The sequence below is a fragment of the Aulonocara sp. 'chitande type north' Nkhata Bay genome, linkage group LG18 (genome assembly GCF_057382095.1).
Source record: "Aulonocara sp. 'chitande type north' Nkhata Bay isolate Kocher_YH1m ecotype deep benthic linkage group LG18, A_spYH_male_GT1.1, whole genome shotgun sequence".
Classification (NCBI taxonomy): Eukaryota; Metazoa; Chordata; class Actinopteri; order Cichliformes; family Cichlidae; genus Aulonocara; species Aulonocara sp. 'chitande type north' Nkhata Bay.
The window spans coordinates 16,499,949-16,513,811 of NC_141361.1; the positions used below are offsets into that span (position 1 = coordinate 16,499,949).

Sequence of the window (13,863 nt, forward strand, 5' to 3'; positions counted from 1 at the left end):
GCGCCGATCTGGGTCATCCTCGTTGAGATGCTGCAGTAGCTGGAGTTTGTAAGGGTGCCATTTGTGAGTAGCTAATATCCGCCGAAGGGATGTTCGACTAATGCCACTCTCCAGTGACATACGACGAGTGCTACACTGTGGGCTCTTGCTGAATGAAGCTAGAACAGCCACTAGTGACAGTTTTCTTGCGTCCACGTTTTGGCAAATCCAACACTGAACCAGTTTCACGAAACCTAGCAAGCAGTTTGCTAACTGTAGCATGGGAGATGGATGGTCTCGTAGGGTGTCTTGCATTGAAATCTGATGCAATAACCCGATTACTGCGTTCACCAGATATCAACACAATTTCGATCCGCTCCTAGCGTGTTAACCTCTTCGACATGTCAATGGCTGTGAACAAAGAGAAACTTGTAAATAACTCATGAAAGAGTAAAGTTACGTTGAAACCAAGCACACCATTGTTTTTCTTGTGACATTACCAATAAGTTTGATGTGTCACATGGCCCTCTTCCTATTGAAAAAACAAAAGTTGTATCCAAGATGGCCGACTTCTAAATGGCCACCATGGCCACCACCCATCTTGAGGAGTTTGCCCCCTCACATATACTAATATGCCACAAACAGGACTTTAATATCAGCAACCATTCCCATTTTATTACGGTGTATCCATATAAATGGCCCACCCTGTACATCTTATAACATAGCTTAAATTCAATGTGTAGTTCATCTGTTATGATGATCTTCATCATTTCCTCCATATAAAATTTCCCACAAGTCACACCACACCTGTTGCTGCATTTGCAAACTATTTTATGTTATTACTAAGTAATCACAGTGTTGGCTTTGACTTGTTCTGAAATATCAGTTTTCATGACATCCCTGGTGTTTATTAATTAATATTAAACAAAACTTGAATGGTATCAGGACATTGACTGACTTTGTGTTATGTTATTCCCTGTAGTGAAAGACCTGCCAACACTTTTAGGAGTGTTTTCCAAAACATGTGCTCTGAATTTTTGTCATGCCCCCTAACACATGGAGGCTTTTATGTATAATAAAATTTGGTGTGTTCCCCCCCCTTTGCCCCCCCCCCCCCCACTCTTTGTTGTCTCCTTTGCTGTGTGCAGCGGCTGCCCCTGTAGTCCCCGAACTTAGCAGTGACACTGACACCAGTAACTTTGATGACATTGAGGAGGATCGGGGAGAGGAGGAGACCTTTCCCATACCAAAGGCCTTTGTGGGCAACCAGCTCCCGTTTGTAGGCTTCACCTATTACAGTAATCAACAGTAAGTCTGCCAGACTTGTTCTTTGTACCACTAAATTATGTGTGTGTTCTGCTTTTTTTCCCTTCATCTTTCTTGAATTTTTATATTTATACCTGTATATATTATGTCAATACAGGTTTTTAATTGTGCATCAAGGATGCTTTAGCCATGGAGCCAAACAAACAACAACAAATTTCAGAGTAAATGTCACAGACTTATGAAAAGTTCATTGTCTGTTAACGCTTTTTTTCCCAGCCTTTTGCGAAGGTCCGCTGACACGAAGAGCAGTGACAAGCGTAGCAGTTCCACAAAAGAAGATAAGAGTCATGTGAGTACAAGTCTTCAAGACAAGGTCTTTGACACGTTGGATGTCTGCGACTTTATCTGATCAGTTGAAATGGAATGTTTCTGTTCAGTTGGAGAACCTGCAAAAACGAATCTACCAGCTAGAGGAGCAGCTGCACAGTGAAATGCAGTTGAAAGATGAGTTGGAGCAGAAATGCAGGTATGGAATAATCCTTTGTCTTACGTTCATAGCCACTTTCCAAAATACAGATTAAGACAAAGCCTCGGCTTGAAGGAAAAGAATGAAGATGTAAATTTCTTAATCCATGATGGGAAAATGAGTCTGCCTGTTAGTCTGACTAAAGACATCTTGCAAAAACGTTGAGCCTGATGAGAACAGAATAGATGAGTTGCAAACTCTAAAAAAAGTTTTGTTTCGTGGGAGGATTAATGCTTGAATGACACTTAATAACGACATGGTCCCAAAGTGTCTTCTGTCCCTTGGTGCCTCTGTGATTTTATGAGGAAACTGGAGTTTTCCATGAAACAATTTTCACAAGATTTTACAAACTTCAGCCTCATTGTTTCATCTCTGTGAGAGACATTCAGAGTGTTTATTTATTTATTTTTATTTATTTTTTCTCTTGTTGCCCCTAGGACATCAAACAACAAGATTGAAAAGATTATGAAAGAGCTGGATGAAGAGGTAAATGCCTTTTTAAAATATTTCTTCCTCGCATTATAAATTCCTGTTATCAGCTTTGCAGTACACTCCTTTGATTTTGTTAATATAGTGTGGTGTCGCTAGCAAGCTATGAAGTTAAATATATTACTGTTTCAGATCAGTGGCTAGATTAGAGCTTGTTCCCCATCCACATCAAAGCTGCTCTTTTGTTCCTCGCTTTAGGCAAACCTGAGGAAGAGCGCCGATGCCAGCTTGTCTCTGCTGGAGAAGGACAAGCTTATGCAGCAGCACAGATTCACAGAGTACCAAAGAAAAGCCGACCAGGAGTCAGAGAAGAGACGGAATTTGGAAAACGAAGGTGAACTTAATGAAATGCTGCTGAGGTTATGAGTTAGACTTCTTGCAAAATACACACACTGGTCACTTTATTAGGTACACATGTTCAACTGCTTGTTAATGCAAATATCTAATCAATCACATAGCAGGAAGTCGGTGCACGAAGGCCGGTAGATATGGTTAAGATGACCTGCTAAAGTTCAAACTGGGCATCAGAATGGGAAACAGAGGGGATATAAGTGACTTTGAAGATGGCTTGTTTGTTGGTGCCAGATGAGCTGGGATGTTTCAGAGAATGGTCCGCAAAAGAATGGCAGGAAGTTCACTGTACTCCAATGGCCTCCACAGTCAGGAGGACTCAAACCAATAAATGCAACTTTGGAATCTGATGAATGAGGGATTCTTAATTTGGATGTCCAGGCGACAAAATTGCAGAAACTGTGTGATGCTTTCGTATCAATATGGAGCCAAACGTCGGAGGAATGTTTCGAGCACCATGAAGAATGAAAGAAGTTCTAAAGGCAAATTGGTGTTCAACCCAGTACTAGCAAAGTTGGGGAGAATTTTAATCGTTGAGTAAGATGAAGTATGTACTTTTTTTTTTATCAGATGAAGCCTAATGTGCTGATTGGATTACCTGATAACCTCGTACCGTCTTCATCTTCCTAACTGCTGACTTTCTGCACATGGGCTTCTGACTTGAAATTACTCTTATCAGCTCTTTTTTTACATTTAATTTAATTTATTTTTGAAGAAAAACACAAAAAAAGTCACGAATGTTCTTTGTGCTAATACTTTCTTTCAGTCCTTTAGCAGTAATTTGCTGTCCAGAGTTAATAGTTTTTGTAAACATAAAGTCTAAAAATGAAGAAAGACAAACCTGCCTCAGACACTCCTAGTCTGATCACTCTGGAAAAAAAATGAATTACTGAATAATGAATTACTAAAAGGCACCTCAGCCATGTCACAATACATTTATAAACACACCCATAGCTAAACAAGCAGCTGCTATTATGTAGTGGTAAAATCTAATGTTCATATAATAAAGTTAATGATGTGTGTTGGCTCTAGGCTGCTGACATAAAATAATTTATACTGGGGAAACTAAATCTAACTCTGCTGTAATTGGAAAGAGGAGCTTAAATGAGGTTGAGTTTTTTTTCTTATTCTTTATTTCCTTTATTTCCCCTTAGTGTCAAATTTGAAGGAGCAGTTGGAAGATATGAAGAAAATCAGTCAGAACTCGCAAGCCTCAAATGACAAGATTACCCAGCTTCAGAATCAGGTATACAGCAGACACATGCATGCACACTCTGGAAACTGAAGGACAAAACATTAAATGTTTTTTCCCTCCCTTTGTGTTGGATTTTTTTCTTTAATTTTTATTTTGGATTGACAGCTGGAAGAGGCCAACGACTTGCTGCGTGCAGAGTCAGACACGGCGGGGAGACTGAGGAAGAGCCACACAGAGATGACCAAGTCAATGGCACATTTGGAGAATTTGAACCGTGAGCTGCAGGAGAGGAGCCGCGCAGTAGAAGGAGAGAAGGCGCAGCTGGAGAAAGAGCTCCTGCTTCTACAGAGCACCCTGGACTCTGAACGGAGGAACTACAGTCAGGACTCAGAGGAGATCAGGGAGCTGCAAGGTGACACTGATATATCACTTCGAAAACAAGTGAAATCTGCGATAGCTCGACCAGATTACAGTTTCAGTTATTGATAACTGAAAAAGCAAGTGTTACCATACAGTTAAAATACATATTTAAAAGTCCAAAGTAGAATTGAATTGGTATGAAATAATTACTTTAAAAGGCTTTAAAAAAAGAGGAAAAAACCCAGCTTCATGTCTTAACTGTCTGCCTTTATCTTTCACTCTTAGCGAGATTGTCGGGGTTGCAAGAGGATAACAAAAACTTGAAGCTTAGTCTGTCCAAGATGGAGGCGGAACGCAAACAGGCCCAGGAAAGAAGCAATAATTTGGAGAAGGTATGCATGTCACACTGAGTAGTATTTGTGCATCCAATTTGTAGACGTGTGCAAGTTGTTTGATTTTTTGTTGTTGTTGTGTTCTTTTGTTGTTTTCCCTCGCCACAGGAAAAGAACAATTTGGAGATAGACCTGAATTACAAACTGAAGACCTTGCAGCAGCGTCTGGAGCAAGAACAGACGGAGCACAGGGTGACGCGGGCACAGCTCACTGACAAATACGAGTCTATCGAAGAAGCCAAATCAGCTGCCATGTCTGGTATGTCAGGCCTACGTGCGCTCATGCCCTGCTTCACTTCTTGTGTTTCCCCCCCCCTCTAATTCAAATCATTAAGATTCTTTTTTTGCTTTGACTGTTCTATTTGTCTCAAATATTATTACCTTTTCTCTCTGCCTCATGGTTATTTTCTACTATCTTATAAGAAGTCACCTCCAGGTTCTGTTTTCGGTGAGAGGAATTCATGGTGCAAAGCAATGAGCGTGTTAGGACATTGCCTTGTTGCATATTCAGGTTTTTTTTTTTTGCAATAGAATGATACAGCAAAAGATTCACCCAGACGGCTCAGCTTGGTGATACATACAAAAAAGAAAAAATTAAAATGAGCTTTTCTGTATCAAATGTCTCTATGCAATTTTCGAGCTTTGAACAGACGCCAGTTGAAACCTGTTGCCGTCTTTCTGTTCCCTCATTCCTGCATATATTATCTGCAGTGAACTTGAAGAGTTGTTAAATGGTAGTTATCCCCGAAAACCAAACAGCCATTACACTAACTGCTTTTTCAAATATGTTCTCCAGCTGTCCAGCAGAAGATGTCAGAGGAGACGGGAGCAAGGATGAGGGCAGAGAGCCGGGTGGTGGAGGTTGAGAAGCAGTGCTCAATGTTGGAGTTTGACCTTAAGCAGTCTGTGCAGAAAATGGAGCAGCTGATGAAGCAAAAGGAACGGCTGGAGGATGAGGTAACTGAGCGATCCTCACAATGGAGTTTTGTGTGTCATTTTATTTCTTTCAGCGCCGTGATTCCTAGAATTCTTTCCCGCCCTCTCGTTCTTCTCCAGGTGAAGAATCTGCAGATTCAGGTAGAGCAGGAGTCAAGCAAACGCATCCAGATTCAGAACGACCTGAAGACCCGCATGCAGGAGATGGACCGTCTTAGGTGTTCAGAGAAACAGCTCAAACAAGAGATCAACACATCACTGGAAAGTAAACGCTCACTGGAGTTTCAGCTGGCACAGCTGTCCAAGTAAGTTTCACCTTTTAGTTAGAAAACTCAATGTTTGTTTTTCTCTTAAAATGTTATCCATGTTGTCTGCTCACTAGTTATAGAGCCTTAAACATTATCAAATATGATGGAGATAAAATTGATGATTAATAGTTATATATACATGAAATGGGGCATTTGCACCATTGTGTCAGTTAATTTAACCTGGAAACAAACTGGCAGTAGCTGTAGCCAGGAGGGCTTATTTTCTCTTACTGCTGCACTGGCCAGTAATGCTCCTTGGAAGTCGGGGTGTAAATTGCCCTATAATTGCCTCCTATTTTCATAAAAGTGCTGTTATTCCAGCTTAGAGCGTGACTCTCAAAGCTGTTCTGCTACAGTGTTTACACCACAGGATTAGCGTTTACTCTCAGTCCAGCTCCATCTACTTGATTGCTAATCCTCTGGCTAGTTTGCTCTACTGCGTCGGCTGACTAGGCTGAATTAAGATGTCAGGTCTCTTTTTTGTTTTCCTGGCTGAAGTGTTTTGGTTGCTGTGTAAAATATGATACATGTTGGATTTACTAAAGAAAAAAAATCAAACACCTAACATATTTGTTTTGGCGTGCTAACAGACAGTACAGAGGCAACGAGGGACAGATGAGGGAACTTCAGGACCAGCTTGAGGCTGAACAGTATTTTTCTGTGAGTATATGTCACAGTTTCTCTGTCGTGCTCATTTAATGTGAAAAGCTCCAGCTAATCTCGTTTTTTTCTCCCTCAGACGCTTTACAAAACTCAGGTCAAAGAACTAAAAGAGGAGATTGAGGAAAGGAACCGGCAGATACAGGAGGCTAATAAGAAGGTGCAGGATTTGTGCAACGAAAGGTAAGAGGCTCGGTTCTCCTCATGCATATTGCAGCCTTCTTATAGATCTAAATAACCTTTAACCTTTTGTAAGTATTCCTCATTTCTTTCAGCTTTTGCTGTTTGATGGGGGGAAAATTCAAGTGATGAGGTTTTTTCTTTTTTAAAATCAAACTTCCTTTATCCTGCACACAGGGATTCCTTGTCTGCACAGCTGGATCTGACAGTGACCAAGGCCGAGTCAGAACAGCTTGCTCGGGCACTTCAGGAGGAGCAGTATTTCGAGCTCAGCCAAGAGAACAAGAAAGCAGTGACAAGGCATAAGCAGGAGATTGGGGAGAAAGAGGCTACTATTGCACGGGTGAGCCTTCAAACACACACTGACAGCATTTTCTTTATTCCCACACTCATATTCATTGCTCAATTTCTAATTCTGTTAACTTAAAGTAGAGAAAATAAACATCTTCATATTTTTGCACAGCTTGAGGAATCCTATAAAACTCTGACCAAAGATGTGGAGAATCTCAGCAGAGAGAAGACGGAGTTAAGTGAAAAGCTTCGTATTCAGGATGAAGGTACTGTGCTTTTCATGATGCGCACATCTCCGCGTTGTAATTAATGTCGATGTACAAGCTTATTCCCCTTGTCTCTCTCAGAATATGTCGCTCAGAAGGAAGAAATTGAAAAATCAATCAAGGCCAACTACGAGAAGATCCTCTACACAGAGCGCACACTGAAGACTCAGGTAAGAGCCTCTTACTTTTCGAGAAGTTACTCCATACTGTTCCTGTAAACAAGTGGAGAGATGCGGCCGATGTGTTCAACTGTTCGGTCTTTTCCATCCGTCAGGCGGTGAACAAACTGGCAGAGATCATGAATCGTAAAGACATGAAGCTGGACCAGAAGAAGAAGGGTAGCACAGCTGATCTGCGGAAAAAGGAGAAGGAAAACCGCAAGCTTCAGCTGGAGCTTAATCAGGAGAAGGAAAAGTTTAACCACATGGCCATCAAATACCAGAAGGAGCTGAGCGAGATGCAGGCGGTACGTGAACGTCTGGTTGCGCTGCGGCCCAGTATGATGATCTGTGGACTATTATTTGGTTTTAACCTTTGACCTTCCTACCACCAGCAATTGGCAGAGGAAAGCACGTATCGCAACGAGTTGCAGATGCAGCTGGACAGCAAGGAGAGCGACATCGAGCAGCTCCGGGAGAAACTGAACGACCTGCAGCAGCGCATGGATAACTCCAGCGTCACCAGCCTGCAGACAGACGAGACGGACAGTAATATCGCAGGTATGTTCCCAGCCCGTCACAGCTGCTGTTGCCTTTATCGATCACAGTGACAGTTAAAAATCAAATAAACTTACACTCGTGAACTTTGATCTGGTGACGAAGTTATGCGGTGTGGGATTTTACTTGGTTGAAAACTTGACTTACTTTGTTTGTGTCAGTTAGCGTAGGTACCACGAGGACTCGATTCCTGAAGTATAACCTTCTGAATATGATTTTTGTTTTGGTTTATTTGACACATTTGACTTTTGTCTCGTCTAAAATAAGTCTCCCTTTCAGGTTTTATTCTTTTAAATGTGTTGTTTTTAGTTCATGAGCCAAAAGATCTGAATCTGTATTTAGAGCATCATGTGAATGATTTTTTTCCAAGCAGTTTAAGTTTAGTACAGTAAGGTGTTAGAAGGCAGGGAAGCAGCTGTACTGACTCACTTAATTCTCTTTCTAATGCATCACCTTCTTAAATGACATCTAACATGTGTATGAATATATGTTGTGCTGGCTGTTTTCATGTTTGTTGGTAGCTGTGGTTAAATCAATCTCTTCTTTATTTCCCTCATGCCCAGTTGGTTCTCCTTGCTCTTCTTATCTTTGTAACTTCCATTCCTTTTCCTCTGTGAGTAACTCGGTGAATCAGCCCCTTTTTGCCCGGCCTGCGTTGCTGCTGTTGTATGTGTGTGTACTGTAGTTTTTTTTTTGTTGTTTTTTTTCCCCTCCACCCAATTTCTCAAGTATTGTTTTGCCAGAGGTGTGACAGCCATATCTGCTGGGAGAATTCAACAGCACTTTTGAAAGAAGCCTGTCAGAGTGTGGGGAGTGAATCAGCTCTAGAGGAGAAAAAAATAATGTAATGACTAACAGTGACGAGATATTACGAGAGAGCGCTGGGAGTGAATTTGCTTAATGTCACGAGGCCGACCTGAGCAGTGAAGCAGCCAAATTAGAACAAAGTTTACTGACACAACACCCGGTGTGAGGTCTGCCGCGTCACTCTCAGCACCTTTTAAATGTCTCCAAACACTGGAACAAACGTGTTCTTCAAACACGCAACACCCTTGTGTCTGTGTCGGCATGCTCACCACAAATCGCTGCTCGTTTGGACACGAAGACCTCCCTCACGACCTCACATGTAGTAGACAAATCCCACTTTTTTGTGGTTTTTTTTTTTTTTTCCCTACTGAACCTGTTTAGATTGTGTTGTTTCAGCTGCATGCACTTGCATTTATGATTTAATTTTTGAATAAAGATAACACACATTTGTTTCTGTGAAAGGAGCGAGTGATCAAGCTAATTGAATTCCAGCTGCACAAATACTACATCAGGATTTTTAACATACTTTTGCAGTCTTACATGCTCTCTTAGCATGCTATAAGAAGGCCTTACTCATACTAATATTCTCTTCTTGCATGGGTGTGTGAAGTTGCAGCCTGGGATAGCTACAGTCTTCTCTTGTCACCTACTCCAGTGCACTTAACCTTAACGCTGGCAAACTCCCGAGGAGTTCACCAGCGTTTTATTTATTTATTCATTTATTTATTGACTTGTTCTTTATTTTTCTCCCCAGTTGAGTTTGGACCTGATTTGCTGCATGGCCTTCATCTAGTGTCTCTAAATACTTGCACAGAATATTTCTTTTCATGTTTTTCTTCTTTGCTGCTTTTCAGAGTCCAGATTGGAGGGTTGGCTGTCTATTCCTAATCGTGCTAACATCAAAAGATACGGATGGAAGAAGCAGGTGTGTGTCGCACGGTTTCTTTGCTCGCTCACATTTTTCATTATGCAGAAAGAGGTTTCACCAACCCTCTCATTTGTCTCTGCAACATTTGCAGTATGTGGTGGTGAGTAGTAAGAAGATTCTGTTCTACAATGACGAGCAGGATAAGGAGCAGTCCAACCCCTCGATGGTACTGGATATCGAGTAAGTGTTTTTCTTTGTGGCATCTTCTTCTTGCTAGCTCGGTCTTCTTGAAAAATGTAGAGAAGAAAAAGTAACAAAGGTTAATGGATTTCTCCTCTTTTTATACCTTCTTGTGTAGCAAACTGTTTCATGTGAGGCCAGTCACGCAAGGAGATGTGTACCGAGCTGAGACTGATGAGATTCCAAGGATTTTCCAGGTAGGCTTTTTTTTGTTGTTGTTTTTTAATGTGCAGTTTTATTTTTATGTTCACATTTCCATGCAGTCATGAATAGAGTTTGCTCAGCCACAGAAACAAGGCCCTGTCTATCTCTCTCTAACTATTCAGATTTTGTATGCTAATGAGGGAGAGTGCAGGAAGGAGGCGGATCTAGAGACAGTCCCTCAGGGCGACAAGACCAACTGTCTCCCACACAAAGGCCACGAGTTCATCCCCACGTTATATCACTTCCCTTCAAACTGCGAGGCCTGTGCCAAGCCTCTGTGGCACGTCTTCAAGCCGCCTCCGGCCCTGGAGTGTCGCCGCTGCCACGTGAAGTGCCACAAGGACCACCTTGACAAAAAGGAGGATGTTATTGCTCCTTGCAAAAGTAAAACACAAATTCTTATCTCTGCAGGCTAAGCTGGTATCACGAGCATTTTAAGACAATAAACAGTCCGTATCTATAAATCCTTGAAGGTGTTTTCTAGTTTATGTACAGGCTCTAAGTTGGAATTCACTGACGAAGCATTTTGGGATACTCAAAGTAAACAGGACAAATTGGTTATTGTTGCAGCTAAACTCAGAGGTTTCTAAGGGAGTTCTTGTTGTTGTTTCATTTCAGTATCAGTCATATAAACATTGTTTATATCCTTGAGGCCTTTTTGTTGAAAGAAAGTATTTTAAAGCGTTGTTTACATCCTTGTTTCGTCCTCCCTTGGCAAATTCCAGCTTATGTTGACACGTCACTGCCACTTGTTCATCAGTGAAATAGTGTGAAACCACTGGCACGATCAGGTTTTGTACCACACATCTGCTAATGTGTAAACAAAGTCATTTGGAGGACTTGGATAGTTCGAGGTCATGTTTTTAAGGCTTGATTGTGTCATCCTGTCCAGTAAACTACGACGTGACCTCTGCCCGGGACATGCTGCTGCTGGCTCTGACCCAAGACGAGCAGAAGAAATGGATCGGCCACCTCGGAAAGAAGATTCCCAAGACCCCGCCGTCGACATTCACAAGAGCCTCGCCGCGGTCCATGTCCACTCGCTCTGGACCCAACCAATCCTTCCGCAAGAACCCTAAAAGCAATACAGGAAAGCTGAGGTAACTTGATAACTTTGAAATAAAACCCATCTCGTCAGACCTTATTTGTATTTATTTATTAACTCAGATTGCGTTTACATATTTTCACTAATGGTGAAATAACTTTAGATAACTAGGATAAAACGTGAGTATTTTTTCTCTTCAGGCAGTCAGTCAGGGTGTGCTGCAGTCAGTAGCCTTTTTTTTTTCTCCCTCTCCTCAAACCCATCTTGTGGGCTGAGATGTGGTCAAGTCAGTCATGTGACCTGCTGTTTGTCTCCTGTGTTGTAGCAGAGCGCAGTCCACCCTCCAAGCAGCAGACACAACATCGAGCACTTGTTGACAGGAACTTCTTCAGAAAGTTTTTGTGTGTGTGTGTGTGTGTGTGTGTGTGTGTGTGTGTGTGTGTGTGTGTGTGTGTGTGTGTGTGTGTGTGTGCGTGCGTTTTTAAAAAACAGACTTTTTTCTATGACTTTAAACTTGTCTATTTATTAATTGTGTTATTGGGTGTTTCAAACTCAAGAGACACTTCCTGGTTGCTTGGTTGACTCTTGGGCTCTGTGCAGTTGGCACTTGGGATTTTCTAATTGGCACTAATGTGTTGTTGGGGTCAGTTACTAACTTCATATTCTTACATGGCAACTCTCATTAGACCAATATTCAGGATTTTTACATTACTGGTCAAACATCATGAAAAGGTGTTATAGTGTCTGTAAGCCAGCTTTTCTGTTTCTGTTGTTAGACTGGGTTACTAACGAAGGTTTTTTATTTTATTTTGAAAAGGCCTTTCTTTTACTGGACACCTGTCTCTGTTCTTCTTTCAGCTAACCGTCTGAACCGTTGGGATTTTTCTCTGGACTCTAAACTTTCCCTTCCTTCCTCATCCTCAAAAATGGAAAGAAACTGTATTGCATAGATAATTCATTAAAAAACAAAAAAAACAAAGCTAAAAAAAAATATGTATATTGACAAATAACCAACGCTGGAGAAATTGCAACACACTTCAGACACAAGGCATCGTGGACATTAAAAAAGCAAGGGGAGGGAGTCACTTGACCAACTCAGCAAACTTGCAGCTCTACGTTTTCACCAGAAGATGGCGCACACGTCTTGATCTAAAGATGGACAACAGAGGGAGAGAGGGACTCCTGTCATGTAGACATCCTGTGCTTCATATCATGTGAGAGTTGGAATGGAAACTGGAAGGTAAAAGGGGGTTTTGCTGGGACTGCTGCATGTATGTGTTCAGTTTAAGGTACTGTCATACAGGGATTGCAGATCTGCGGCGAAAGGTTGTGTCTCAGGGGCGGAAAATTGATATCTATTTAGTAATTTCTTTCCCCCACCTGTCGGATAACGTGGGCTTTAATGCAACTATGCTTTTGTTTTGTTTTGGTTTTGTTGTTGTTGTTTTTTTTTTTTAATGACTGATGCCTTCATCTAACGTCTCTGGCCTTTATTCTTATCACTCTGCAAGTCAGTTATATCAGGTTTGGGACAACGTATTGGGACATGAGTATTAGATGTTTTGAGTATTGAGTGAGGAGCATGCAAGATCATCATTTAAATCTATGCATTGTTTTTATTATAATTATTTTTATTGCTCCAAGCCATAAGGAAAATTCCATTGTAATGGTATATAGGAGTCCTAAAACTTTTTTTGTTTATTTGGTACATTGTCTGTAATATTTTTTTTTTTTTGTGTATTCAGTGTATTTTTTCTTTGTAATGTATTGCCTTACATTGATTCATAGATAAGTGGTTCAAAAGGAAAACATTAAGTTAACAAATGTAAAACTGCACTGTTTGACTTGACTGTAAATTATTTGTAGAAGACTAAACAGGTGTAGCATTTGGCCCACCTAGTGCCTTACCATTTGGATATTGATTTTACTGCCATATGTTTTTCTTTCCTTTTTTTTTTTTGTTGTTGAAACAAGACAAATCTGAATTCTTCCATCATTTTTTTTTTAAGAATTTGCCACACGTGTGTGGTTTTATCAGAACTTGCTTTGTCTGGTTTGAATATATATAAAAAATTATATATATAAATAAATATATTAGATTACCTCTTTATGAACACGTAGCAATAGAGTTTGTGTAAAAACAAAGTCCCCGTTCTTGGTTCATATCATAAATTTGAGGAGGATGTATCTTAAAAACAAGCCCGTGTCAATGATTGTCCTCGATTGCAAGTCATTTTCTCTAACATGGTAATGTCCCGCTAATGCAAACACCCCCACAGTGTATAATATGAGAGAGACATAAGGATTATGGAATACCTCCACAGTCTTTTTATGTGTAACGTTTTGTTCAGTTAAAAACAAAAAGCACTGGAACTATGATCTACTCGTGTCTTGGATAATTTGCATGGTTAAATTGCATTGGAATCCGCACTGATGGATATGTCAATAAACATATCTCTGTCATTCATTGTATAGTAGTTTTCACTTTAGATGTCATTTATGTTTTTGTATCAGGCCAGCTGGGACAGATTCAAGGACCCCTAAGCACATCTTTATATGCTAATTTAACTCTGCTAATCTTGACACTTTTATTCTCACCAGGTTTATTTTTGGGCCTTTTTCACTTTTATTTTGAACAGGACATCAGAGCACACATGCAGGAAATGTCCTATTGTGGGGTCAAACCCAGGCCTTTGCACAAGGGTTCACCATATTGGTCTTCTGCTTAATCACTAAACTATAGCGGCACAATTAATTGTAGTTTTGTGCTTTTATATTCTAAAA

At 40.8% G+C, this 13,863-nt stretch overlaps 1 protein-coding gene across 2 annotated transcripts in view; it reads left to right on the forward strand.

Moving 5' to 3' along the window:
* rock1 (Rho-associated, coiled-coil containing protein kinase 1) overlaps positions 1 to 13,542 on the forward strand; it is a 31,368-nt gene extending 17,826 nt beyond the window's left edge. The window contains exons 10-33 of one of the 2 annotated variants that reach the window (XM_086273412.1): positions 1,128 to 1,287; positions 1,522 to 1,594; positions 1,683 to 1,771; positions 2,209 to 2,257; positions 2,459 to 2,594; positions 3,766 to 3,857; positions 3,972 to 4,218; positions 4,452 to 4,558; positions 4,667 to 4,817; positions 5,355 to 5,515; positions 5,615 to 5,799; positions 6,393 to 6,462; positions 6,542 to 6,645; positions 6,820 to 6,985; positions 7,106 to 7,199; positions 7,281 to 7,369; positions 7,474 to 7,665; positions 7,753 to 7,918; positions 9,577 to 9,647; positions 9,742 to 9,830; positions 9,949 to 10,027; positions 10,157 to 10,418; positions 10,927 to 11,134; positions 11,938 to 13,542. In XM_086273412.1, coding sequence (XP_086129538.1) covers positions 1,128 to 1,287; positions 1,522 to 1,594; positions 1,683 to 1,771; positions 2,209 to 2,257; positions 2,459 to 2,594; positions 3,766 to 3,857; positions 3,972 to 4,218; positions 4,452 to 4,558; positions 4,667 to 4,817; positions 5,355 to 5,515; positions 5,615 to 5,799; positions 6,393 to 6,462; positions 6,542 to 6,645; positions 6,820 to 6,985; positions 7,106 to 7,199; positions 7,281 to 7,369; positions 7,474 to 7,665; positions 7,753 to 7,918; positions 9,577 to 9,647; positions 9,742 to 9,830; positions 9,949 to 10,027; positions 10,157 to 10,418; positions 10,927 to 11,134; positions 11,938 to 11,941 — 3,044 coding nt within the window. In that variant the 3' untranslated portion in view covers positions 11,942 to 13,542. The other variant, XM_086273411.1, reaches the window with a different exon arrangement.
* The last annotated feature ends 321 nt before the right edge of the window (positions 13,543 to 13,863 follow it).